Source organism: Falco naumanni, chromosome 1 (assembly GCF_017639655.2).
Source record: "Falco naumanni isolate bFalNau1 chromosome 1, bFalNau1.pat, whole genome shotgun sequence".
NCBI classification, from domain to species: Eukaryota; Metazoa; Chordata; class Aves; order Falconiformes; family Falconidae; genus Falco; species Falco naumanni.
The window spans coordinates 100,736,834-100,764,768 of record NC_054054.1 but is presented as its reverse complement, the minus strand read 5'-3'; the positions used below and the strand labels follow the sequence as shown (position 1 = coordinate 100,764,768).

General features: G+C 46.3%; 2 protein-coding genes across 3 annotated transcripts; one reads left to right on the top strand and one right to left on the bottom strand.

The window, feature by feature from the left end:
• The first annotated feature begins 4,250 nt into the window (after positions 1-4,250).
• On the top strand, positions 4,251-15,414 carry LOC121083760 (myeloperoxidase-like). The gene is made up of 10 exons (XM_040584487.1): positions 4,251-4,389; positions 5,008-5,131; positions 7,029-7,158; positions 7,757-7,957; positions 8,057-8,372; positions 9,545-9,705; positions 10,074-10,326; positions 11,719-11,889; positions 12,727-12,964; positions 13,481-15,414. The coding sequence occupies exons 1-10, from the start codon at positions 4,251-4,253 to the stop codon at positions 13,731-13,733; spliced, it is 1,986 nt and encodes a 661-aa protein (XP_040440421.1). The 3' UTR covers positions 13,734-15,414.
• A 1,208-nt stretch (positions 15,415-16,622) lies between these two features.
• LOC121096601 (1-acyl-sn-glycerol-3-phosphate acyltransferase alpha-like) lies at positions 16,623-27,880 on the bottom strand. 2 transcript variants are annotated; one of them, XM_040612753.1, is made up of 6 exons: positions 22,794-27,880; positions 21,340-21,473; positions 20,695-20,870; positions 20,320-20,415; positions 19,734-19,806; positions 16,623-17,331 (listed from the first exon to the last, which is right to left on the bottom strand). In XM_040612753.1, the coding sequence occupies exons 1-6, from the start codon at positions 22,976-22,978 to the stop codon at positions 17,186-17,188; spliced, it is 810 nt and encodes a 269-aa protein (XP_040468687.1). In that variant the 5' UTR covers positions 22,979-27,880; the 3' UTR covers positions 16,623-17,185. The 2 variants fall into 2 exon arrangements, with proteins under 2 accessions (XP_040468687.1, XP_040468697.1); XM_040612763.1 differs by lacking the exon at positions 19,734-19,806.
• Between the last annotated feature and the right edge of the window lie 55 nt (positions 27,881-27,935).

The window sequence follows — 27,935 nt, the reverse complement described above, 5'->3', positions numbered from 1 at the left end:
GCACCAGCCTTGGTGGGCAGGATACCCTGGTTTCTCTTGAAGGTCAAAAAATTGCACCAAAGCACCATGAATCCTAACTGGAGGTGACATGGGACAGCTTGCCTGTGGACATGTGAAAGCCCTGAGTACTGCACTTACACCCAGGCCTAAGTAATTGGTAGGACACATGTAATGTTAATGCAACATTTGCATGGCAGGTGACTCCAATTGTGGCAGCAGCATGGGCCGACCTGCAAATGACGGCACACACCCTCGAAGGCAGGGGTTGTCCCTCTACCAAGGGCATCTGGGGATTACCAGACTGTCACTGAGGCACTAATGCAATTGCAATGATACATGGCAAATACAAAAGAAATAGAAAACACACCCTTCAGGTACCTGGATTTCTGCTTATCTGCATTTTGTGGGCAGAAAGCTGGATGGACCAGGTAGAGCACCTGCCAGGGTGATCAGAGTCCCTCTGGGACCAGGGCCCAGCTTCTGCTTTGGGTTTTGAATTTCTCTATAGGGCAGAAATACTGACACTGTATTTTCAGCTTCTGAAAATACAGAAAATTCTGAAAACCTGACCTTCACAAATATTTTTCTTTTTTCAGATTTAAAATGACACAGGTTTGTTAGCTCTCCTCTCTCATATATTCTTTTTATTTATCTTGGCTTAATAAGAACTGTGAAAATATTTAAACAGTAAACCTAATCCTGTGACATTTACGTGGATGATTGTCAGTAAGAATTCAGCATTGTCTTTTGTGATCAGCCTGACTGATGTTCAAAGAATTACGTCTGTGACCTTCCCATTTCTCCACTGAACTACGGCCCTTTTTCCTACCATATAGCTGTTGTAATCTGCATTGAAGTGCTTGGCTGGCCCAACAACTTGTTCCTTTCCAGATGCTTCAGGATAGAATCTCCCATTTGGCAGCTCTGGTCTGTTCTTATTTGCACAGATACAACCTGGTGATGGTCCATATTACTATGCATATGATCTTACTGGAGAAATTTTGAGCTTGCTCAGTGCGAATGTCTTCTTCTTTGTCCAACCTTTGTCATCCACAATGATCAGCAGTTACTATACATGCATTTCCAAATCACACTTTAATTATACAAACCATCTCACTAAGCAATTTTAAATGGGACACAATTTTGGTTTTCCTGGATACAGGTTTTGGCAGGTCCACCACTCAGACATACACAAATATACACAAAGTATACTCCTCCGTATACTCCACAACTGCATATTGGTAAAACGACACATTTCTGACTTCCCAAACCATCAGAGACGTCAACCAACAGGGAAAAAAAAGCCAGATTCCACCATCATCTTTTACCTAATCTCTTTCATTTGCAGAAAAGATATGTGTGCCTTTATTCTTTATTCCTGTTCACTGGTTTGCTAAAAAGGAAGTCAACATGCACTCAGAAGGAATGGAGAAGTGTGCACTTTTCTGTTTAATCCAGCACAATGAGCCAGCAGAAATTTCCTCTTGGCTCAGTCTGGTCCCAGCTTCTCCCTTTTTGTCCCCACCCAGGTTGACCTGGCTCATTTCTGCCCTGGTCCAGGTGCTATAAAGGATGGGCTTGCTCCTGAGTCCTACCAGCTCTGCAGAAATGACAGGTAAGATCAGTGCTTTTTAATTTTATATCTGTATTTGACTGATTTGGTATTTCTGGTGTGTGTATTGGCATGTTCCCCCCAGGAGATGAGGAGACGGAGTAGAGCGTTAGGAGGTTGGTGGTCCTTTGTACTTACTTCTCCCCCCCCCCCATATATGGAATACATTTATTTTGAAAAGCAAGAAAAGACAGCTTTTCTGCCTCGTGTACTGATACCCTACAATATAAGATCACAAGGAATAAGTGGCCTTCAATCCCTGTGTAGATGTCTGAAGAATTTCCACAGATGGTAAATGTAACATAACCTGCCCTACTGTGAGAAGTTTGCTAGTTTTTCCAAATTTTCTGGTTTTCCTGTTCTAAACAGTTAAAATGTTGACTAAATTACTTAAAATATATCTTTTTGTAACTTTTTGGTGAAAGGTCTAGGAACAGATAGCACACATTTCTAGTGCTGATGCAAAAAAGGCATAGAGACAAGTTTCAGGGAGCATCAAGAAGACTAATAGGGGTGATTGAAGGCTGGAGGACTGGTGCTAGATGTAGCAGCTTGTCTTGCTCAGTAACAAGACAGGGGGGCAGGGAGGGATGTGTGAGGTTTAACCTCCTTTACATAAGCCATCTGAGAAGGACCTTCCCGAAGGCAGGACACCAGGACTCTGCCCTCTCCCAAGGCACCTTCCCAGTAGTCTCCATCACTGAAGCGTGGACGCTACTTGGCTATCTCCTCCTTGGCAGTTACTCAGCCCCATTTACTGAATGTCCCATGCCACAGGGATGCCCCATGCCACACGCCCTGCATCCTGCCAACACCTAGAGGTGCAGCTCTTGCCAGCCAGAGTCCCACTTACAGACCTGGTCAGCGGGCTGCTGTGTTTTATTCCTGGATCCTGCAAGAAATATTCAAACCAAACCTGTCAATCTCTTCTGATGTTTCAGTGAAGCCCTGCCCATTCAGAAGGTTTATGTTGCATTTCTCTCTAGGCATAAAACCAAGAATTACTTTCTTAGGATCTATCATCACTCTCTGCCTAGTCGGGGCAATGGATTCCTCATTAAATAGTAAGTTTCTGCTTCTCCTTCAGCTGCTACTGTTTTTGAAAGGGTGTGAGCCAAAACTCACTCTTGACATCCTAATTAGATAGAGCTTCAATATAAATTTGAAATATCCTGTAGCTTCACCCACTAACAATGAAGTTAATACCTAAGAAACTTGACTAAGGAAATTGCTTATTCAACCAACAGGTCTTCCAAGCATGTGGTCATTATTTTATGGTGGGGAAACTGGGTCAGAGATCCTGTATTTGGGTGCTTCTGTGCATTTCCCTTCTTACAGGGAAGAATAGCTTCAAAAAGAAGCATGAAACTCCCTAAAAGCCTCCCAAAGCCATCAGAGCCAATTCTATGAAATGGACGATAAGCTACTCTTTTACAGTCACTTCTCATCCTGTGACTTTCAGGACCTCAGCAATGGGATGAAGCAGATGAGCAAGAGAAACACAGATAAAGGTGCCCAGGTAGCACCAAACACACAGTGGGAACTGAGTGTAAATCAAACCAGTGCACCCCAGCACCCAGCGATGGGTGGGAAGTGTAGCTCCTGGTGTACGTTGCAAAGTATCCTCAATTTCTGCTTTTTCTTCTTTTTTAGTAGAGGAATCAGAGGTGCTATCAGATTCATTTCTTCTGAGCAGCATTAGTGAAGCCAGGCAGCTGGTAGACACAGCATATTTACATGCTCGACAAAGGTAAGTCCTTTTTGCATGAGGGCCTCGACATCATAAGCAACAAGAGAAAATATATAGTGTTTCTTCTGTTTTCCAATGCATATTTATTATGGAGATGCCTTCATTCAAGGGCTCTGCCTGTCATAGCTGGAGAGATCCATTTGCCCAAGTCTGGTCGGATTCTAGCATCTCATCTTAGTCCTAGGGCCACCCTTCAGAACCCATTGCCTCCTCTCCACCCTGCACACCCCTCAGCAGTCCATACTGGTACGGGCACACTGGACACGTGTGAAGTCCTCTCCCGGCTGCTGAAGTTCTGCCCTGCTTTGGAAGGACCACAGCTGTGCAGACAAGCACCCTGTCACAAATAAGTCTTGGTGGAAGCCAGGCCCCAGGTATCTCTCCCTGGGATATGGCCCCAAAAGGCTGGTTCCAGGCAGCAGGATGCTTTGGGGAGGGGTCTCTCTCCACCCACCCTGCAGAATGTTTTTCATTTGTGCAAGAAAGAGCCATAGGACTGGGAAAAGATGCAATGACCAAGGTTGTCTCTCTCTTCATAGAATATATCTTGTGACATACTAAGTGTAAAATTTTATCCAGTCACTGAATACCCAGTTTTCCATTGATTTAGCTTTTCACATTACAAGATTTATTGTGACAAGGACATAATGCAGACTTGAAGTAGGGGATCACAATGATTTGTTTGCCAGAATCTGAGATGATGTGCAAAGCTGATGAGCAGCCAGCTTGTCCTAGGTGAGCAGAGCCTGCCTGGGACCCAGCAGTGCTGTCATGTCTAAGTACACCCAGCATACCTGGCAGAGGAGATCTGATTGCAGAGAAGGTGCTTCATGGGACTTTTTTATCTTCAGCTTAAAGAGAAAACTAGAGGAAAAGTTTGTCAACCCAATGGATTTCCTGAAGCACTTAAAGGACCCAGTAGGAAGAACCAGGTCTGCAGTTCGTGCTGCCGATTACTTGGAAACTACTTTGAAACTCCTCAAAATAAGGCTGCATATCTCTGGGAAATGGCGATTCAATGTTACAGGTAATGTGGTTCAGACCAGAATGTCTTACAAAAAGCTAAGAGCAGAAAACCTGCCACAACAGGTGACAGAGAGCAGCTCTGCCACGATGCAAATAGCTGGTAGTAAAACCCCTCCCCACAACAGCCCCAGGTGAATAGACTTTAAGCATGCTCAGAGGCAGACCAGACCATCTGGTATTTTATTCATCATCTTTGGCAGTTTGATGAGAAAAACAGCTTAACAGTAAGTGTGATAAACCTGAGACAAAATGTGCTGAATGCCAGGAGGCTCTGACCACCGAGACAGAAGCTCACCTTCCACTTCTGGTCCTCACACCCACCTGCCCAGGTTGTAATACACTGCGTGATCGTAATTTTATTCCCAGTTTAGGGCAAAATGTTGTTGCTGATGATTCTCCCCCATGTTCCCTTGGAAAGTTGTTCCATGCCATCCCAGTTTCCCTAGTGCAGAGGTGAGAGCTGATCCACAGATGGCCTTAGGCACCAAATAAACAGTTCCAACTCAGATGTTATATATACACGGCTCGGACTCAGCTGACTCAAGCATTGATCTAGAATAATGAGAAGCTGAAATAAAAAAGCAAAAGAAGATGTTATTTTGCATGGTTTCTCTTACAGACCTACTGGACAGAAAACAGAAGGAGGTGATTTCCAAAGAAACTGGCTGTGACTATCAAATTCGTTCCATTAAATGCCCAAAGCATGATATTTACCGGACCATTACGGGGGAGTGTAACAACAGGTAGGATTTGTGTGCACAGGGAGAGTCTCAAGTCTGTACTTTGACCCTGGGTAGACAGCTTAAGGTAATTTGTGTAAGGACCTTTCAACAGGGCAAGAAGAGTGAAATGCTCCTTTCAGTGGTGCCTGTAACAGATGTTTCTTTTCTATCTATGCCTGGCAGGAAAAACTTTATTGAAACTTTCTTTTTTTTTGTCATTTCTTGAAACTTTCGGATTTGAGCCCATTGTTCTCCACATGTTGCTTTGGATGAAGGAAGGGACTTCTTGGGGTGGGGAGAGGTGAAAAGTTGAGGAAAGCAGATTTTGGGGCTATGACACCCAGCCTCTCACTCAGCTTGAGGCTCCAGGAAGTCACCCCTCCACTCTTCCGTAACATGGATAATACTAATTTCCACAGGTTGGTTCCTATGAAAATATTCAGCTCTCATCATATCTGTGTGGCTACTGTTGATGCGTAAGGATGGGAAGTAACTAAGACTTTAATTATTAGATCTTCTAGCTTTGTGTATTGTGTAACCTTAATCTGAAGAAGTGAGCTCTTTGGCTTTTTGCACATAGCTTCCCTCTGGTTTAAACCTGGGATCAAACATTTATTCATTTATTTCCTTGTTATCATTTTTTCTTTTTTTTTTTTTTTTTTTTTTTTTTTACCAGAAGATAGCAAAATTTCTAGCCTAATATTTGGAAGTCAAGGCTTGTTGTCCTGTTCTGCCACAGATTTGCTGCCTGGTGTGCTAACTCCAGCCCCTAGGTCTGAGTGGGGCTTGCATTTGATGTGCATCTGGCATGAAACAGATGTGCCAGATGTGAAGACATAGCACAACTCTGCATCACACGTGCAGGGAGCTCACACTCACGGTGCTAGCGTTACAGTCAGTCTGCACCCTCAGACCCAGAGCCTTAGCTCCCTGGGGACAGCAGTGCCCAGGCTCAGAGTAGGGCTGTCCTTGGGCTTGCTAATTTAGTGGGCTGCCAGGGAGATAACAAGGCACTCAGAAGCAAGGGGACTTTGTCATACATTAATATTTTTCTAAGGATCTTGCTCAGCTTGAGATGCCCACCGTGAGTTAGCACTTGGATATTTTGCAAAAATCCGCCTGCAGGGACAGTAATAGCAATCAAAACAAGAACCGTGGCTGTACTGGGCTCTCAATATTTGATGGAATTGCTTTAGCTATGGTGTGGCAATTGGTCTAGGGCACGCTCTTCTTTCACAGCACACAGCTGTACATTTTGGGTATACCACTCCTTTTTCAGTGTAGGCAGTTACTACGCAGGTTTTGTGGATTGAAGAGTTTAAAAACAGAGCTGGTGCACAGCAGCAGCTGATATTCAGTTTCCCCAAAACAACTTGTATTTCTGTGTCCTTAGGGCTCAATCAGCATTATTGTTCTTCTGAAACAAATGTTGCTGAGTTTACCGATTCAAATTCTTCTGAGCAGTGTGAGGCAAGATAACAAGCGGGCTCAGCTGCAGATTGCAGTTTGAGAGGTTCTGTGTTGGACATGGGGAAAAACTTCCTGAAGGGGTAGCATTGGCACGGTCCGCAGGGAGGTGGAGGATCTTCATCCTTGGAAGCTTCCAGCCCTCAGCTGGGCAAAGGCACGGCCACCCTGATCACAGGTGATGGCCCTCCTGTGAGACTGATTTTGTGTGCAGCAGCAGACACAGAGGTGTAACACAGATAATGGCACAAGGAATCTTAATGTCAAAAAAAGTTCATTTTCCTCGGTAGTAATAATCTTGGTATTATTTACTTCTCAGTGTTTTCTGGCTATCACCTCGGTTACCAGACTAATCAGACACATATTAAAGGGCTGCAAAATATTAGTCTGTACAAGCCTGTTTGTTTCTGAAATAATACCATTGTTTGCTTTTCTTCCTGTGATGCTCCAGAAGGCATTCCCATCTGGGGTCCTCGAACCACGCGTTTGCCCGCTGGCTCCCAGCGGTGTATGAAGATGGAGTGTCGGTTCCCAGAGGGGCGAGTGAAGGAAAGCTGTACAATGGGTTTCCACTCCCGCTGGTGAGAACTGTTCTCTTGTCCAGATAACAGCAGCGGACACTGCCCTCGCTGCATCCATCAGAAATGTAAACAGTGGCAACATTGAGACTGTACATTGCTTGATCCCTTCCTCTGATTTCAGCTGCTGATTTGAGGCTTGTTTAGCTATGACTTGGAGTGATGCTTTTGTTGGAGACAGACAAGAGCACAAAGGTTGTGAATACTTCACTGAGTAAAGCACAGACCACATAACGTTTTCAGAAATATGCATCCCCAGGTTTGACGCAGGCAGCACCACAGTGTGCTCAGACACACCAGGATGTTTACACAAACGATAAGGCTTGGGTGTTCCACAGCTATCTTCTTGACTTTCTGGTGGTGTGCACATACATCAGTTCCAGCTGTAAAAGGCTTTCCATGAAGCTTGGCTGAATGACTGTGGAGTCAAGAGGGTGTTACTTATCACATCTGTTTTAATAAAGATGGGGCATGGCATGTTTAATGCCATAATTAACTTTTATGAGCTTATCTAAGATGCATGATCTCATGGTGGGTGCTATACTGAGGTAAATTCACCATGGTAGAGAGTCACACACATTTGCATTTTGATTTTCTGCAGGTTCGAAAAGTGTCAAATGAAATTGCTTACACAGCCAATGAGAACATCACTCAAGACGAAGAGCTCTCTCTTGTCTTCATGCACTGGGGCCAGTGGGTCAACCATGACATAGACTTGACCCCTGCCAGCGGTGCAGGAGTGAACCCGGAGCTTCACTGTGAGACCCACTGTGCCTTCAAGTCCCCTTGCTTCCCAATTAAGGTTCCCTGACTTTCATTCCATCCAACCCATGCTACCTTAAGACAGTACAAGTAAGACCGCACGGCTTTCTGAGGCATTGCGTTTGTTTGTTTGCTTTAGTTTCCCCCTGACGACCCACGGATGCTGAGGTCAAACTCTTGCATGCCGTTCATCCAGTCGGCATCCGTGTGCAATCCCGGGACGTTCACCCGTGAGCAGATCAATGCTGTCAGCTCCTTCCTCGATGCCAGCACGGTGTACGGCAGTGAAGACTCCGTGGCAAAGAGTATTAGAAATCAGACAAACCAGCTAGGTTTGATGGCTGTGAACCAGAATTTTACTGATGCGGGGCTGGAATTATTGCCCTTTGAGAATAAAATGAAAAGTGTTTGTGTTCTCACCAACAAGAGTGCAAACATCCCCTGTTTTAAAGCAGGTAAGGTGCATTTGTGGAATGGTTTTCAGTGGCCCATAAAGTCAAAAAGGATCATTATGGTCAGGTGTCTGATGTCTCTATATTTGTTTGAGGTGCTGCAAGACATGACTGTGTAAGGTGAAGGGCAAGGGATCCTCCGCAAATTTAAAAAGAATAATAATTGAATAATAATTGTTTAATTAAACATGAAAATTATTTTGTTTTGATTTCCCAAAAGAGTTGCAGCAAATCCGTCCTCCCTTTAAAAAGTCTTTTCAAAGGTAGGTGAAATTTTCAATAGAATAACCACCAGTGTTTAAAACTTCTCAGTAACTCCTTCCTCCCTCCACCGAGAATTCACCATTCAGTTTTCAACTCAATCAATATTAACAATTAAATGCTCTTAATCAATTTAGTTAACTCTCCTTGGTACCACATTCTAAATTTTTAGTATTTCAAATATTGCAACCTACATCAGAAGAGAAGCCTAGAAGTTTGTCTGAAATTTAAACACACTGATGACTCAAACCAGATCTTATTAAAATAGGAGTGAACCATCATAGGCACAACATTGAAAAAAAATAAATTATAGATGTGAAGCTTACGAAATCAGTCATAAGAATATAGTATTCCCACTGCATGTCATTTTCTCATTCCCTGCACAGGAGAAGAGCTCCTTGCTGAGTGAGGAGATGCTCAGTGCTTCTTCCACCAGCTGTCAGAGGGTCTTCACTGCATCCCCTCCAGTTTTCCCTCAGCACCACTGCCAAAGGCACCTTCACAGACCTCTCAGAGGTGTTCAGAACTAGGGGGAACTGAGACAAATTTTCCAAATCAAACATTCACAGCACTGACATAAAAGAAAATTGTATCCTTGAGGTATGAAAGGAAAGCAGACATGGTATTTTTCACAGAAATGAGACACTTACAGCTGCTTCACGACGATGTGTAATACAGTTCAAGTTGCCAAAAGCCTCTTCTTCAGTGGTTTTGGCTGAATGGTTTGGATAGAGAATGTTTTGTCTGTGCTGGAAAGAAATACCTGGCATGAATGATGCCTGCTAGGAAGCTTAACCATGAGGACTACTGCCAGTAACACCGACCATCAGCTGGCACTCACCTGTCCTAGCACAGCAACCTGCTGCTGAAATAAAAAGCAATTTACAAAATTCCTAAAATATTTTCATTTGTAGGTGACAAACGGGTAACTGAAAACCTGGGACTTTCTGCACTGCACACTGTCTTTCTACGAGAGCACAACCGCCTGGTTACAGAGCTGAAGAAATTAAATCCTCACTGGGATGGAGAAAAGCTTTACCAAGAGAGTCGGAAGATTGTCATCGCCATAAACCAGGTACTGCTCGCTGCTCGCTGTTTATCATCCGCATGCTTAGCAGTGGCTTTTCCTCCAGGAAAAGGGGGAAACCCATGCATTGCAGATACAGTGGAGTTATCTGTGGGAGTCAAAAATTGTGAATCAGGATGGTCCATCTGAGACAACAAGAATATCCAGAGCTTTTTTATCCATTATTTTACCAATTACTTATTATGTTTAGTAATTCCAATGTATTATGCTAAACTCATGCCATTACTGCTGCTCTTTTTTCTAAAGATCTTAATGAACTTTGCTACTAGACAGAGTCCGTGTTCATGCCCTGCACTTGACTGATGGCATTTCTGCTACAGCTGCTGACAACTTGCTCTGCTTTTGTGCTTTTTCAGATAATAACATACAGAGATTACCTTCCACTTCTGCTTGCAGAGGAAACCAGCAAGTGGATCCCTTTGTACAGTGGCTACAATGAGACTGTGGATCCTAGAGTTTCAAATGTTTTTTCCCTGGCTTTCCGATTTGGTCATACATCAGTACAACCTTTTGTATCCCGTTTGAACAACAGTTTTCAGCCTTTGGGTTCATTCTCCCATGTCCCACTTCATTTGACCTTTTGTGCTACGTGGAGAATTATAAAGGAAGGTAAGAACGTGGGGCAGCCAGCAGTGCAGGTCTGGTCCTGAAGCAGGGGATGAGGTGGACGTCTGCTGGTAAGACACATGAGCCTAGACTCCAAAAACTACTTTAGCTCCACTTTTTTTAACTGGCCTCACACAAATTACGGTGCCATTTAACTTGGAAGGTGGTCACGACGTGTCTACCCATGGGGCTGCAGGCAATTTGGCAGTCTGCTAAGTGTGGGGCAGCAGGACAGTCCTGCAGATTTGTCACCAGACACAGCCTAACACTGGTTCTGCATTGTACCCAGCCAAAATGTGTGCACAGTTGTTCTCCAGCCATTGAACATTATCAAGCACCAGCTCCCGCAGAAGCAGCCACACTGGAGCAGAATTTTGCATCAGAACATACAGTTCTGTAGCTTCTTTGGCACAGATTTTCAGTGTTGTCTTCCTCAGGCCATGGCATGATAATTGCATTTATATTCTGAACATGTCAGTAAATAACCAAAATAGGTTGTTGTACAACTCTCCGTTCAATGAGACCCGACAGTGTGAGCATTGCTCATTGACTCAAATAGTGCAGCTGCTCAGGCTGTTCCAGGAGGCATGAAACTCATGGTGCCAAATGTTAGTCAATCAAAATTTAAGTCAATCTAAAGCATTATATCCCCCTGTAATCAGTAGGCATCGCCAGAGGGTGATGCATCCAGTTTAACTGAGCTAAGACAGTGTGAACGCTTCCTAGTGGTGGCCATCTCTCTTACGACTCTAAAGGGAGTTGTGGGATCCTGCTCTTACACAGCTGGTGTCTGCAGACATGAGTTTTTCCAAGGTAGACAAATGCTTCTTCTAAATCAAGTTGTCTAACTAATTATGGAAAACATACCAAAACACACATGCAGCCAGTTTTCCTGAGTTTTACAAATACTGTCTTCTTAATGGCTATGAAAAAGACATAGACAAACAGACATGAATTAATTTGATCATTGCATTTAATGTTTTATTAAATATCTGTCAACTAATAGCTAATTATAAACAAAATAATTTGCAAAACCTAAACCTTGGGCAGAACCCCATGTATCTAGTACCTGCTGGGGACTGGCAGGCTAAGGAGAAGTTCTGCAGAAAGGGACTTGGAGGTCCTGGTGGCCAACAAGTGGACTTAGGGCTGCAGAAGGGAAGGCTGAGCGTTGAGGAGGGGTGAGAAATCTCGTTACTAAAGGGAGGCCTAATCTGCTGGCCTGTGCAGATATGTACATCCACACCAGGTATGTTGAAATGGAAATAACGGAGCTAGGTAAACAGCCCAGGGTGGAAATGACATCTAATGCAGTGCTGTTTCAGCTGCACAGAAGGGACTATCAAAGCTGTGACTTGGTACAAAAGGTCTTTGCTTGATTTACCATGAATGCAGGTGGCATTGACCCACTGATCCGGGGCATGGTAGCTGATCACGCAAAATTGATGAAACAGAATCAACTGCTTGTTGAGGAGCTCCAGAACCACCTTTTTGAACAGACAGAGATAATGGGTCTGGATCTAGCAGCCCTGAACATGCAACGGGGAAGAGACCATGGACTTCCAGGTAAGAGACATAAGCCCAAACATATTGCGAATAATACTCTTTTTTTCTTCTGCTGTTTATAGTAGTTCCACAAATGTACTAAGCTTTTTCCATACCAGTGGGAAGATACAGTACCTTGATTTGAGGGCAAAGGATGGAGATGGAGTCAAGCTCAGGGAAGAAAGAGTCTCTGTATTATAAAGAACTTTTTCTGCAGGATTTAAAACAAGGACACAAGGCTAGGAAAGCAAAGATTATAATTGGATAATGCAATAAAGAGGGGTAGAAACAAAGAGAGAACATGTGGGGTACAGAAGGTACAGATGCAAGCAATCAGGTTCAGCTTTCACCTGGGCTAGAGCAACCATCTGTGCTTTGTTCTCTGCCAATTGATGTTTATTTTGTTTCTTCAGACAACCCAGAGCTCTGAGCAGAAGTGGCTTGCACCCACAGGTATGATTGCCCCCAGGCACTGGAGAAGCAGAGGTGCTCTTGGGTTAAGCACAATCAAACGTTGCTCTTTTCTAGGACTTTGGTCCTGGAAATTTTGCCTCCCCAAACTGCAAGGACTGGTGCATTCACCCTCGGCACTGGGTAGCTCTAACGGACAGGATGAGATGAACCTGTGGTCACATGCAAAGGCAACCCAGATTGTTACTTTAGTGTGTGCATATAAAAAGGACCTTTGAAAACATGGCATTTGTGGTGACTATCTAGACAATAATGTCTTCCAGATCCTTTAATGCCAGGAGAAGAAGCAGACACTGCTCATGGGCCAAGGGGTCGGTTTAGCTCCTGAGCCGAGGCACATGGTGTGGAGACATGGGTGCTGATCAGCTGCTGTTCCTGCTTTTGCAGGTTACAATGCCTGGAGGCGCTTCTGTGGGCTCTCCCAACCTCAAAATGTAGATGAATTGTCTGAAGTGCTAGGCAATTCCAAACTGGCCAAGAAATTCATGGACTTGTATGGGACACCGGACAACATTGACCTCTGGATTGGAGCAATTGCAGAGCCCTTTACTCCCCATGGCAGAGTTGGACCCCTCCTGGCCTGCATCATTGGCACCCAATTCAGGAACCTGCGTGATGGGGACAGGTAGGTAACAGAGAGCAAACCTTCCCCGTAGCATTTATTATGGGAAAAATGCCAACATTTCATGTGACATGCTAACCCAGCCCATCTCCAACACGTCAGTAAGTGCTCCCAGCAAAGCTCACACCTTGATTTCAGCCCAGTTGCTGAAGGACTCTGCAGCCCATTCCTACAGACCCATGTGGTTGAGGAGCACGAGCTCCAGGCCATGGGTGATTTGCAGCAGCCTCTGCCTGAGGTGCGATTTGCTCTCAGGGTACAAAAGGGGAGGGTCAGTCACTGCATCCCAGCAGCCTGGTGATGCTGTGTGGAAGAGGCAGCCTCTCTGCTGCAGATGAGTGGCAGAATCCAGACCTGGCTGCACTGGAGACACCTCTTTCCAAAGGGGTGTGCCTGCTGCCTGAGGAATTGAGGTGGATCTGGCAGAGGCTCACCTTAGTCAGACCCCCATCTTGGCAAGAAACGAGCACCAAATGCCTTCAAGGAGACTGTAAGCTCCTTCTGAAAAAATCATTGCAGATTCTGGTGGGAGAAACCAGGAGTTTTCACTCAGCAGCAGTTGCATGCACTGAGAAACATCTCACTGCCAATGGTGATCTGTGATAATACTCGTATCAAAAAGATACCCAGGGATGTGTTCAAGGTCAACAGTTATCCTGAGAACTTCGTTGACTGCCATGAGATCGACACACTGGACCTCTCACCCTGGAAAGATGAGCCTGAGAGTGGCGCAAAAGGTACACAGTTGTCTGAGGTCTGTCACAAATCATAAATGCCCTACAAGGTCAGACTCTTCTGTGCTTAAAGAAGTAAAAGAATTAAATTCATCACAGTGACTCTGCCCCCCAAAAGACCTTGACCATCTATCCAGCCCCACTCAGACACCGCTGGAGGCAGAGGTGGTGTTAGCCTAGTCTCTGTGCAATCCATCACCTCAATCATCCTTGACTAGCCTGCCTCTTCCTCTTCAACTAGGTGGGAAATCCCTGAAAATCCAGTCTGTTCTGGCCCTTGCAAATGTGTCCTTCTCTAACCACCTTATTCCAGGGCAGCTGGAGACTTAATTCACAGGGAGGGTGTCCATGAATAAATCAATTAGAAATAGCCAGCCTCTTCCAAACTCTTATTCTGTTGCTCCAAGCCCCTGCTCTCCCCTTGCCTTTCCTAAATCTTCAAAGCATTTTAAGGTATATCTGGAACTGTTTTGACACTGTATGGCCTGATACACCAGCAGTTTAACACACACAGCCAGAGTTTACAACTCTTGAAAGACATTAAACCAGTGTCTTCATGTAAGAGATGTGGACACTAGCTGTGTCCTCCTAGTGACACACTTTTGGCATGGGCTATCCTGGTTGAAAATGATGCAGAGAGAACAGAGACTTGTAGAAGACAGGTATGACATGAGCAGAATGGACTGGATTGGATTTTTTCCTTCTGGCAACCCATTTACAGAGAATCACAATACCTGGGGATCACCCACTCTGTCCTTCTGCAAGGCACAGGCCACAAAGCATCTCATGCAGTTCCTGTGTTGAGTTTGATTAACTGTACTTGAGAGAGACACTGTTAAGTCATTTGCACTTGATGCAAAGGCTAAATTACAGTGACTTCACCCCATTCTTTAGGATCCAAGTCCAGCGGATGCTCACCTTCTCTCTCAACAATAGAGACTTCCTGATTTCCTTTATTAACTTAGTCTTATGGTCACTTAAATTTACTGAGCCACTTCCCATGGCTCTTTTACCACCAGGCTGTGGGGCAGCTGCACTGTGACTGCATAACCTAGAGAAAGTGAAATTCCAGGGTGTTAAAAAGCAGCTGCTGAAACTTTAACCTTTTCAAGTGTCAAGAAATTGCCCCAGAAACACTCATCCAAAGGGATGCCTGATACTAGGTCTCCAGAGGTACCTTTTGATAGGGCTGGAGGCACCGCAGTGTCTCAGAGGTACAAGGATACAGGGATGAGCTGGTATGCAATTACCCATTCACCACGGCCTATCTTAAGCTATGGAGTCAAATAAAACTGTAGGGAGAAATACTGTGCTCAGGAAAGACTTTCTGCCACTCAGTAGCTTTTTTCTGCTTCATTGACAGTTTCCAATCCTGCTCATCAGACCAGCACTGGAAACTCCTAACGGTGGCAGTGAGCTGCTCTTGGGAAACTGCTGCCTGTACATCACGCTCAGCTGACTGCTGTTGACTGAACCTCAGCACATGACTTCCCAGAGAGGAGCTGAAGACTATGTCTGCTGGTTTATTTGCTGTACTGTGATTTTTTCTGTAATTTATTTGTGAAAGCTTCCAGTAATGTAAGTTTTCAGATAGAAGGGTGATTGCATTTTATTGTCTGTTGTCCTAAAAAAAAAATGTTTAGAGGTGTGCAAGGCTTGGTTAGGTGCTGGATGCTTTATAACTCTCTAAAGGCACAATTGAGACAAATTTTTTTACTTACTGTCCTGAATGGGTGTCAAATCTGGAAGCTGGTGTGCTTGAATTTCAAAATCAAATTCCTTATCCTTTGTACCTGCTCAGAAATTAGCAAGTTCATGTAAACTTTATCAAAACTTTCCTTATCTCCTTGTTTTGCGCAAGAGCATAAACTGCTCAGGCTGTTTCTAATTAGCAGTGCGATTTCAGTCTTTGAAGAGCCTGGAGAATGGCAGCTGCATCTTGAAGCCTATAAACGTCTTTTATTTAAATGCTATAGTAAACATGTGCGTTTGGGTGTGCTGAGCAGTAATAAAATACATTGTATACACGCATCTACGTTTGCCATCAATCCTGGTATGTCAAACATGTCCAAAACTTTCTTTGGCTATGGTTCATAGCTAAACATACCAGCATAAAAAAGCAAACTATAAGACGGCTGGTATGTAAACCACAAGCACTAGGGCTAAAAATTAATCACCTGGCTGGCAGGATAGCTCCCAAGACCCTATTAAGTCAATGAATACCAAACACGTAAAATCCATGTTAAGTTTCCACGTTTCCTTGGCACAACTGGAAGGGAAGGAGGGGACTGGGAGCAAGAAGGTGGCAGCCTAAGGTAGAGTCATGAGTGAAGCTTGTAGGTGCAGCAGGCACCTCTCTGATGAGGATTAATGAAGGAGATGCTTGGTAAGATCCCATGGCTACAGACAGCACTGGCACTACGCACTTGGCCACAGCGGTATGCCAGCAAGGCATGCCCGTCTCAGCCCAGTGCCCCACGCTGCCTACCCACGGCGGGGGCTGCCGGGGACCCACGGGGCTGCCAAGGCCCCGCGTAAGCCGTGGAGCTTGGGGACTGTGCTGCTCCACGAGCCCCTGGCATGTGGGGAGTGGGGAAAGGCTGTGGTGACCCTGGGCAGAGGAAGGCAAGATGTCATCCTCTGACACACAGAAGACAGGGCAAAGCCAGGCAGTATTCAGAAGTCAGGAGCTGCAGCTCCCAGAGCGCATTTGAGTTGCAAAACACATAGATTGTGTTACAAACCATGAGGTTACTAGGGCACAGCAAGGATACTAAGCAACACATGTTTACTTTTGCCTCTGGTTTCTGAGTCCCCAGGCATGCTCGCCTCGCACTTTCAAGATCTGCCCAACCACTGCAAACAAGACCATGCTTTGCTTAAAAGGAAGGCTAAGAAAAACAAAGAAACCACCAGCCCCTGCAGGCACATGTCAGGTCTTTAATTCCCCTCTCCCGAAGCTGCCTTGGCTTTCCCCTCTCATGGCAGAGGTACCTCCCAAGTCCTCCCCCCGGAGAGAGGTAGGAGACAGTGCCTTCTCCAGAGCGTGCTTCCAGGGGAATGTGGCAGCCCTCAGACCCCCAGACACCCACTTCTCCAGGCAGGATGGTCGCAGGCTTGGGGTATATGCCTCCACCTTGTTGGTTTTGTATAGGAAAAGGTGATTACAAGCATGCAGTGATGATCACAGGAAGGGTCAAGCTCTGCCTGGGGTCCAGCTGGAGAGCAGGTCTCAGGGTTATGATTGCAAAGAAATGTCCAGCTACCCACCATGTGTCTGTCCACACAGGTGGCACAGTTCTCTGGAAGGAACATGGCAACCATTTCACCACCTCCACTTACAAGCTTTTCTTTCTCTGTGGACTTTTTGCCTGTCTTTGGTACATCAAAGTTGTAATTCATGGTTGTCTCTGCTGCCAGACCTTCCTGTAGGTGCCATGCCTTTCCCCTCAGCTCCTACACACGCAGCTGGAGCTGGAAGATAGGATCACTAATGGGAAGCCCCGTTAGTCATTCCTGATATCCCCTGAAAGGTGGTGAGCATGGAGTCACGGACCTGCTCGGTGAGCTTGGGGACATCATCTGGGCCCAGGCCGACGGTGTCCACTTCTGGCAGGATTTGGATGATGCTTTTTCCTGGAAGAGTGAGGCAAGAGGGTCAGAAAGGGAGAGGAAAATACAGCAGTGCTGTAGAAGAGCAAGAGAAGGTATAGCAGAGGGATCAATGCAAATGAAGGAAAAAGACAGAAACAAAGGGAACCACCTCTTTCATATACCAACAGTGGTGTTGTAACCCAGTCATGTCCCAGATGCACACAGCAAAAAACCAAACCAGGATTTTCCCATCCACAGAGACCACAAAAATCATAAATACTGAAACAGATGAATCTCTTCCCAAATACATCCAATCCAATGATTCAAACGGAAGTTTTCACAGTGGAAAGACCTCTGGGTATATCTAGATCATGGCAAAGAGAATGAGATGTCTGTTATACAACACATCCAAACTGGTTGTGCTCTGATCTATGTATATGAAAGTCAGCAGAGTCCCTCGTTCCAGAAACAGGCTTTGGGATGAGAGGAACTGCACCCAGGACTCCCTGTTTGGCCAAGGTGTGTCATACTGCTCTTGCAAAGTGCCTATGCAACGGACTGGTGCAAACAGTTTATATATATCTCTGTCTGTATATGTATGTATGCATGTACATATACATATATAAATATACTGGGGAAATGTCATCATCCTCTTCTGCTCTTGCACCCAGTCACCCTTGCTCTGGCCAGCGAAGACGAGACTCTGCCTGCACAGACATCCACCTGAGGGTCTGGGCTGTGGCTGTTATTTTCTTTCTTGCATGCCTTTACACGTGTGCTAGGAAATGAGATCCAGAAGTGTTGCAAGCAGAGCCATGCAAGGGAGGCAAAACAGAAGTGTGGAGAAGAGCTTCACAAAAGAGGGCATGCTGCCCGCCTGCACATCTTGCAGCCAAGGCTGGGCTTGGTATCTCAGCAGCCTACTACGCTTCACTTGGTCCTACAGACAAAGCTGAGTGATGATGGGGCTGCGCTGAAAGCGTTGGTCTGTTGGGGTGTAACAGACATCCAGCAAGTACCAGACTTGCTCCATGCCTGACCGTGGGCACACACTGGACACAGCTGGGCTTTCCAGAAGCTCATCAGCATGCCCAGAGCCACTGTGGACATGGCGAGCTCTCCTGACCTGAGGATCAGCCTGCTCAGTGTGCAGAAATCTTGGCCGTGCGTAGCACATCTTCAGAATCAACCCTGGCAAAACTTCCAGGCAGGAAAAGTGGGAAGGTACAGGAAAAGCTAACTGTGGCTCTTTCATCAGCAGTGAAGGTCCTACCTGTTTAGCAGGGCTTTGGACAAGGGCTTAGAGGTCAGCTAACCATGAACTCCCAGGCTGAGATTATTATAAAGGCCAATGTACATGCAACCTTATGCATTAAGACCTTAAGAGTCTTCCATAAAATGTTCAGGAGGGTTGTGGAATCTCCTTCCTTGGAGTTACTCCAAACTTAACTGGACAAGGCACAGAGAAAACTCTTCTGTCTTTAGAGCTGGCCTTGCTTGAAGCAAAAGGTTCCGCTGCTTCCAAGTTCTCCTCGCAGTGTGCTGTTCTGTTTTCCCAGAGCAGCGCCCTGCCTTGGCAGGCACGTACGGGGGAGCGGGCTGGCATCCCTGCTCATGCTCCTGTCGGCGTGCCTTCAGGGAACCTTCCAGTACCAAAAGGCTTTTGTGTGTGGCCCACAGAGAGAGGACAGACCCAGCAGGCAAAAGATTAGTAGAAACAGATGGTGCAGTGTTTAACATTTGCACCGACTGTCTCTTCCAGGTGTCTGCCTGCCGGGAATGACTACACCCAGGACAGACAATGGGAAGGAGAATTTCAGGTGCAAATCCTTCCCTCAGGAGACAGCAGGTCTGGCCCGCAGGAGGGTGGGAAGTGGCAGAAGCCCATGTTGGGGTGGGTGTCAGCAAAGGAAGTGGAGGAACAAGATGGGTTACTTTTCTCTGTTGGAATTTGAAACTTTTTTTCCCCTGCATTTTCATTTGGAAGCCCAAGACTTGCACCATTTTTTTCCCATACAATTTCATCAGCGACCAGCAGAATGTTTTATCATCATAAATGGATGAAGCATGGTAACTGGGAGGAGATGCACTCTCAGGGTGACTTTTGCTGAGAGGTCCATGTTTGCTTTTGTTTCCCAACTCTCCATGCACTTGCAGCTCCAAAGACAGTGTGTGGGGGCCAGGGCCAGGACCTGCCCCAGGGCTGCTGCTTTTCCAGGTTCCCTTATACAGGTACCAGGCAAGCTGTGAGAAATCCAAGGGGAGAGGCAAAAGTGGTGCCTGAAATCTCCCATTCCCTCCCCTCCAAAGAAGACAGAAACTGCTGTTGCCTGGCTGCTATCTCCAAATCACACATAGTCCTCTGCCCACTCACCTCATGGCTTCCTCCAAGGACTGGGCTTGCACCAACACCCAGCCCATACTTTACCCTGAGCCGTCCTCACCTGTTGTAAATCTCTTCTCCTTCTGGTTGTAGAATTTGCAGTAGGAAGAGATCACTACAGGAATAACAGGGACCTGGAGGGGAGGTGATCTACAATGAATCGACAAATTTCCCCATTCCTTCCCCAAAATAGAACCGCTCTTCTTCGGTGAATCTTGCACCTTGCTGATAATTATCCCAGTCACCTTCACAGTAAACTCTCAGAGGGTTAATGGGATATTTAGCTCATTTAACTGTATCACTCTATGTCTTCGCTGTCGGGTTTTGCATTTTCATCTCTGTATTTAGACCAGCAATGCACGGATTGCCAAATTAATGTACAGAGACCTGTTCAGCAGAAACTCCCCATGGCAGGTCCAGGGCTCTTGTTAAGGTCCCCCCACTTTTTTCCTCAAGCTGAATCATGAAGGTTTTCCACTCATTCCAGAAACAGCCCCCTCCTGTGCCACTTGCAAGCTGCTCATGGGCTCCTGGATGCACACTTGATCCAAAGGGAAGCCAGGAACCAGGAGTCACACAGCCCTGGCTGCTGGGGGGCCATGGCAGGCGACCCATACCCCAAGGGGCAGGAGGCAGGTGGCTCTCACCTGGGCTTTCACAGCCAGCTGGAAGGCTCCACGTTTGAAGGGCAACATGGAGCCACCATGATTGCGAGTTCCTTCAGGGAAAAGCAAGACACAGACCTGCAGGAGGGAGAAGACATTGAGCTGAAGGGACTTCCAGTTGCTATTCTAAGCCACTGCACAAGCGTACTCCTCTGGGACTGATCTGTCTGCTCCTGACCATGCAGAGACATCCTCTTCCTCCACTTCAAGCACTTTATGGACACACAAAACACTGAACCCACCAGAGATGCTCTTATCCATTCTGCTCAGTGCCCAGCCCAGAGACAAAGATCCCTTTCCAGCCACATCAAGGCTCACATTTTCCAGTGCCTCCTTGCCAGAGTCCTCCCCACTCACTTTTTCTTTGTGCAGGGAGTGTGCCACTTGTGTCAAGGTTGTGATAGACTCTTCCTTCTTCTTGCGGTCAATGAAAATAATTCCTGAAAGCCAGCATGCTAGGCCAAAAGTGCCCATGTATAGGATTTCCTTCTTCGCAATGGGCACACAGCGATCTGGTAGGATCTCCATCATCACTAGAAGAGGAGAACAAGGACAGAACAAATTGTCACCTGCACTGGGGTTTCCTTCAGATTCTGGGCTACAGAGCTCTGCTCTGGGAGTTGCCATGCCTGCATCACCCATCCAGCTTCATAGGATCAGAAAAATGTTGGGAAAGGGATCCTGGGGGTCTCCAGACTAACCACTCGCTTAAAGGAAGACTATTGCTGGGCACTGAATGAGAGCAGCTATGACACAGCAGTGGTCCACTGACACTCTCATCCCCATTCTCTTGGAAAGGATAAAGCTGATTTAGCTTGAAAATACCTCTAATACTGTGGAGAACGACCCTGGCTCTAGTATCCTGGAGATCAGCCCTGGCTTGGAGCTAGCTGGTAATGGACTATGTAGCTGCCACTCCTGCCCCTCTGCCTGCGGTACTTTCATCCTACCCTCCCCTACAGACAGCTGGGGCCACGAGCAGCAGGCAGGATCACCACATACCCATAATGTCAAGGGAGGTCTGATGATTCAACACGAGGACGAAAGGTTTCTTAGTCCTGAGGTTCTCTTTGCCCTTCACCACTATCTTGAGACCAAAGACGTATTTGAGTGGCAGGAACATCATGCGCAAAAACCTGGAAAAGGGGTGCAGGCATGATCCAAAGAGACACTGAAATTGGGTAAAGGGACCAAACACCATTCTTCCTAACCCGCCCATCTCACAGACTGCTCCTGCACAGCAGCCTGTTTCTCTGCAGTCCCAGACTTGACCCATGACTTGGAGAAGAGCAACTAGTATGTCTCTTCAGCTTATCATTTCTTTAGAGAAGATAAATACATTTAGCAGGTTTTCTTCAAACCAGGTTAGACGAATGCCCTAGGAACTAGAGCTACAGCAATTCTGCAGATCAGCCAGATTAGATAATGCCCAAATTAAGAGTGCACCTATTTGTATTCTACTTCCCTGCCCAGCTTGCTGAATCATGAACACAGGCTGCAATAAACATGTGCCTAACTGCTGTTGCCCAGGCTGTGAAAAGAGAGGTGATTTTGCCTCTAGGTGACATTAGACTGCAATTCTGGGAGTCATATTTTAACAGATACTAGGAAAACAATGACAAGAATAAAAGTCAGGCACAAAAGTCAAGAATCGAATAAAATTCCTTAAAGCAAAAGGCTGATGCTCAGTTAGGAGATACGAACTCCCACTGTAGCATACAGCAATGAAGTGGTAAATTCAGCCTCTGCAGCACTTTAGAAGGCTACAAGCACTATGCTGACGTGTAGCAGAGTCAGTTTCTAGCCCCCCTCAACTCACACCCCAAGTCACTAACGCCCACTGCTGCTAGCCACAGGCGTGCACCCAGCGGGCAGCCCTCTGCAGAGGCAGGAACAGGTGGAGGGGAGGACGGGCAGCAAGGGGGAAGGTTCAGAGACTGCTGGACCGGGTGTCACCGGGCTAGAGACACCAGTGACAATGCAGGTGCCAGCACTCCGCCGTGGTAACAGTCTTGTGCCTGTTCAGGTGGGTGCTGGGTTAGAATAAAGTTGAGAAAGAGAAGAGCACCTGCAGAGGCTTCCTCACCAGAGCTTAGGGAGGGCATGATCAGCCCCACAGAAGAGGGAAATACAGCTCTGAGACCAGATAGGAGAGGTTTACTCAAAACAGCAAGTTACTTTAGCTGTGCATTACGTCCAGTTGGTTGGCGTTACCCAGTTTGTCAAATTAATGTCACCTTTTACATCCTTTCCTTCCATGATTCATTATTCTTTCTATTGACTCCAATACAGTCCTTAAACCTACATCCCTCCTCTGCATTACAGGGCCTGTCAGCTTTCCACACTGATACACAACTTGTGTCTCCCCACTGCAGTGCAGATCCCAGAACCCTCCAAAATGAGTGCGAGTTGAATCTGTCAGTGCCCCGAGCAGAAAGAAACCACAGACAACTTACTTCATGTTTTCTGCGTTGCGTCCGCGAGGAATACTCAACATAATAACCAGAATGCTTACGGTGAAGACCCACAACTTATAGAAGGTCATCTTGCAGAAGTATCTGAATGCAGGATTCACCTGGTAAAGAACTAGAAATGCAATGAATAGAAAAGTAAATGGGTAGCGAAGGAGCAAAAGCTCCATCCTGCCAGCCCAGTGTCAACCAGAGGAGTGTTGCACTGAGCAGTAAATGAGTCACGAGCACCCAGTGTTGTGGAGAAGAGTTTAGATTCCCTTGGTCAGCTACATGTGGGTGGCGCAAAGCTGGAATGAGATTAGGGAGTGATGCTCCAGAAAGGCTGCGCTTGCTGCTCGGAGCTAAACTACCATGGGAAGCCGGTTTAGCAAGGGCACTCCAGCGGTGCCGTGGGTGGGAGCCAGCTGGCAAACACGCAACAGCAGGGCTGCCTGTGTGCGGGGTGTGTGTGGCTCTGGGCTGGTAGAGCAACGGGGAGCCAGCCCCCCTTCAGGGAGGCTCCGTGTGTAGACGTCCTGAGAGCTAAGAAAATCTTTAATGGGAGGGAGCGGGGTGAGTTGGGCACACAGACCGTCTCGCTCTCTGTGCAAGCACTGAGCCTCACCAACAAGTGAGCTGGCTGTGAGATGTGCAAGAAATCAGAAATTAGCATTATGGAGGAGAGAAAGACCAAACCAGTGATCCTAGCAGCCAGCTCCTGCCCAAAACATCTAGGGACTGGAAGGAGCAAGCTGAGCAACTGGATGCTCCTCAAGTAGAGTGGGAAAAGTGGGAAAAGTGGGAAAAGTGCCACATGTCTAGACAAGAAGACAAAGCAAGAGCAGGTACTCCTGATGTTTTCATGGCCAGAGGCAGGCACATGTTTAGGCAGCATCTGCTTAGGTAAGAAGTAAATCAAGAAAATGCAAGTATAACCTGGGAGCGCTCCAACGGCATTTCAGCTCCTAAAACCACCACATCAAAAGGATCTTTGTGGTAAGTACAGTGACTAGGCTGAGAAAGCGAAGTTTCATGATCCATCATCTGCACACTGCTGAAGCAGCTGTCACTCAAACAAGTAATAATAATAATAAATTCCAGCCAGGACTGAGAGCTGCAGATTCTCAAAAATCAATAGTGTGAGGACCCATAAAACCACACTGATTGTCGTCTGCAACCTAAAGAACAAGATCAAAGCCCCGAGAACAGTGAAATGGACAAGCCTCAGTAATATTATATGAAGAAACTGAGGGAAAGCATGATAATGAAGGCATTCCCTGTGCCCCCTGCTCCCTTGGCTTAGCCAGGGCCCCTTTCTTTTCTTTTGTGGAAAAACTGGAGAGAAGGGACTGCTCAGCTCTCCCAAGGCTTCCCTGCAGCCACAGGAGAAGCAGCCAAAGCAAAGAGCTTTGTCCACATCCTCCACACCATCCCTGCACCAGGACATGGAAAAGACAAGCACCTCACGTGTGCTCGCTGGATCCAGGCTCTGTGACCCTTCTGTACCAGTGCTACAGAGACCAGCTCCCTTGTGGAGACGGTTCACAGAGACTTGCCATGGCTCTTCATGCGTATCCAAGGTCTGATCTGGCAAACAGTTACCTCCCTAATGCTTATTAGCCTTCTTAATATCTCACCAATATCAGTTATGGCTTTTCCTAATTGGGTGGAGGTTGATAGGATGCGCAGCTGGTTCATCCTGACCTGCCAGGAGAGAGGCTCCTAAAACACAATGCCAGTGAAAGGCTTTTTGTGCGGTGGTCCAAGGATGGCTGTAGCTTTCAAATCAAGCCTGCTGTTGTCAGGCTCCCAGTGCAAGAGGAACATCTTACACAACTCCGCACATGAAAACCAACCTAGAACATGTGCAAATAGGAACTCATCACAAAGCACAAAAAAGCTTTATTTTAAGTTACTGACAGCGATTTTTGCATACTTTCATCAAGGCTGTAAGGAAATGATGTTCCTGCAGCACACAGTGCACTCCCGAACAGGTACTAAGCTGTAGCAAGGTGATGATTTACCCAAAGGAGCACAGCAACCCTAACAGAGCTGGTCTACATAGAACACAAGATCCTGAACCTGAGGAAAAGACAGAAAAATGTCTTCAACATAAATGGTGGTGTCCACATGGTCAAAACCAAGCATAGCCAGAGAAGGACCCACATAAGCAGATTTAGAGGCGTGAGGCCCTGTTAGACCCTCGTCGTGGCCAGCTGATGGAGGAGCGGTTCTCCACAGACCACCCAGCTGAGGGGTGGCCAACATCGCCTGGGCATTGCCGAGCTGTTCTGAACAGAAAAGTAACTCTGCACACTCAGAGCACTGGGAACAGACACACTCTCGAGAAGACATCAGATATGCAGGGGTCTGAAGCTAGGCTTATGATTATTTGGGCTTTTCAACAGCTGGTAAGTGTCTCTCAGAGTATGGAAAAAGACAAGGACATAAAGTGATAGTAAAAATCATGGCATTCCCATCTCACCATGGAGAGATCGTCAGCACAGATCTGACAAAACATTTACGCTCCAAACACACAGATAGTAAATTCTCAGCTATAATTTTCTTCTGTTGCAAGAATCCCTAGCACCGAGATCCGCCATGCTTCCATTTCAAAAGCAGTCAGATCTTGCCTAACCTGCAAGGTGTTTTCAGAAGCTACAGCTTTAATGAAACGCCTGTTTCCAGACAAATGGATCCATGCTCAGTTGACTCCCTTTTGCCCCTGGGTCTTTGCATCCTTTCCAAAGCCTGGCTCAATTCAAGTGAATCTTAGGAAGAGGAGGGGCTTGCTTGTATCATGAACTCTCATCATGCAGCTTAAATGACTCTCCTACTCACCAGCTCTGCTAAGCCACACACATTGGCCAGAAGAGAGAGGTGGAGGCAGGGAGGGTGATCTAATCTAGTGGGAAAAGGCGAAGACAATGGTCTTGTTCGTGGTAAGCAAATGAAGGCTCAAAAGAGAATGGACTGCTGCTGATACAGCACTGCCACAAAGAGAGAAGAGTTGCTTAAGTTCACAGTTGACTTCTAAATGCAAAAGCAATGATTTCAGGATGAAATATGGGGAATTGATTCTGAAATGGGAGCAATTCCCATTGGAAACTGCAGACACAAATAGCTCCACTGGAACAGACTGGAACAAGTTATCAAAGGGCAAAGCGTTGGGACTGCTCAGTGCCAAGGATCACATCAGCCACCCAGTCTTCAGGAGGAGAACAGTACTAAAAGGAACTCATCTAGTGCATGCAGTTACTACTCAGTTAAATAACATTAACACTGATATTAAAAACTTCAGAGAAATTCCAAGGTAAATATATTAGAAATAGATCATGAACACCAAGGAAAATATCATGCACTGTCTGCAGCTCCATGATGAATCCATGCATTGCTTAGTTTTACAAGATTTACAGATTAGCTTTGAATGCCTACTTATGAGCAAAGACATAGATGGGAATTTTCATAATGACAGGAGAAGAGTTTCTAGAAAAAAATGCATCCTGACTCATGAAGATTTCCATGGCATCTGGACAGCCCTGACAGAAATGTAACGCAACAGGCTAGAACAGCCTGTGCTATAGGACTTGCACCCATGGAGGCAGTGCACAGCACAGCCAGTTGAACAGTGAGCTGGAAAATAAAACAGTTTATCACTGTAAATCACAGAAAAATTGAGATGGGATGGGAGCCCTGGAGGTCTGCCAGCCAACCAGCTACTCAGAGCACGGTTAACTCCAAACCCAGATTAGCTTGCCCAGGGCCTTGCCTAGGCAAGTCTGGAGAATCTCCGAGGATGGAGATCCCACTAGCTTTCTGGTCCCTGTGTCCAGACTGCACTACTATCGCGGAGAATAATGTTTTCCTTTGTCTAATGGGAATTGCCCTTGTTGTAACCTGTGTCTATCACCCTTTATCCTTTCACTGTGTGCCTCTGAGAAGCATCTGGCTTCATAGCTAGTCATTAGGAAGTCGAAGACTGCAAAGAAATCACCCCCTCTCCCCTTCTCCAGACTGAGCAAATCCAGCTTCCTCAGCCTTTCTTTGTACATCATGCGCTCCATCCCACTGACCACTTTGGCAGGCCTCCACTCAAGTGAAGTGTAGTCATCACTGTGAGGATGTCCTGAGCAAGATGGACATCCATTCTCTGAGCTGAAACAGCTGGGGGAGGCTGCAGGTGGGAAAGAAAGTGGATGAGAGGCCCCACCAGAGCCGGGAGGGAGAGCTGCATTTCTGAAATCAGCAGCAGAGGCTGAACAGGGCAAATGATCCTGTCCTGGCTCCTGCAGGCTGCGTACCCCATTGCAGTGGCTCCACCAGCCAGGACAGGCACCCTCCAGGCAGTTCTATTGCAACAGGTTGCATCCTGCCACACGTGTGTGTCATAGGCTTGATTGAGCAGTTTGATCAAGTTGATGGGCTAGATTAGATTTACCAAATTTCAGTCTTGTGCTTGGTGAAAATTGGAAAAATAGGCCCTCTGTGCTTAGGGCAACCAGAAAGATCATGCGTGATTTTGAGCAGGTCAGTTCCTCTCCCTTAAGTTAATTGCTGAAGTCAAACAATAATGAATGAGATCCCCTCTGTCCCAAGGGGCTGAACAGATGCTGGATGTGCAGGTGTTAGTTTGTTAACTAGTATTAGAAAACTAAAGCTAGAGAGACGGACACCCCCCATGTCATCAGGCATCTCACACCCATCTGTTGACTCCACCGGGAACTTACTCAAGAAGCATGGGGCTTCAACCCACTCCAGAGCATGTTTGCATGCTTTCTGCCTTTGAAACATGCCCAGGCTTATTGTTTATCCACCTACACACCCTGCAGCGTTATCCCCAGCACTGCCCCTCCATCTTGGCCAAATGCTGGAACAAGTCAGTGTCTATGTCTCTTCTTTCTCGCCAAAGATCTCACAGAGATGTTTTGGGGGTGATAAGGAGGAGATTATTGTCAAGTGTTTGTTTGAACTACATCCTGCACTGGCCCTTCCGCTGTGGAATACTTCATACTGCCACATGACACAGGAGTATGGGTCAGAGATTTCAGCAAGAAATACCTCCTTTCATTAAAAATACACGGGTTCTTGAATCAACTTTTCCAATATTCCCATACAAAACCTACCACCATCCTCCGCTCAAAGTGC

Coding starts and splice junctions, on each gene's coding strand:
- LOC121083760 (XM_040584487.1), top strand. CDS start 4,251: ATGGATTTCCTGAAGCACTTAAAGGACCCAGTAGGAAGAACCAGGTCT. Junction 7,159..7,756: donor ATGGGTTTCCACTCCCGCTG/GTGAGAACTGTT, acceptor GATTTTCTGCAG/GTTCGAAAAGTGTCAAATGA. Junction 7,958..8,056: donor CCCCTTGCTTCCCAATTAAG/GTTCCCTGACTT, acceptor TGTTTGCTTTAG/TTTCCCCCTGACGACCCACG.
- LOC121096601 (XM_040612753.1), bottom strand. CDS start 22,978: ATGGAGCTTTTGCTCCTTCGCTACCCATTTACTTTTCTATTCATTGCA. Junction 20,871..21,339: donor GACCTCCCTTGACATTATGG/GTATGTGGTGAT, acceptor CTCCTCTTCTAG/TGATGATGGAGATCCTACCA. Junction 17,332..19,733: donor GGAGAAGAGATTTACAACAG/GTGAGGACGGCT, acceptor TCACTCTTCCAG/GAAAAAGCATCATCCAAATC.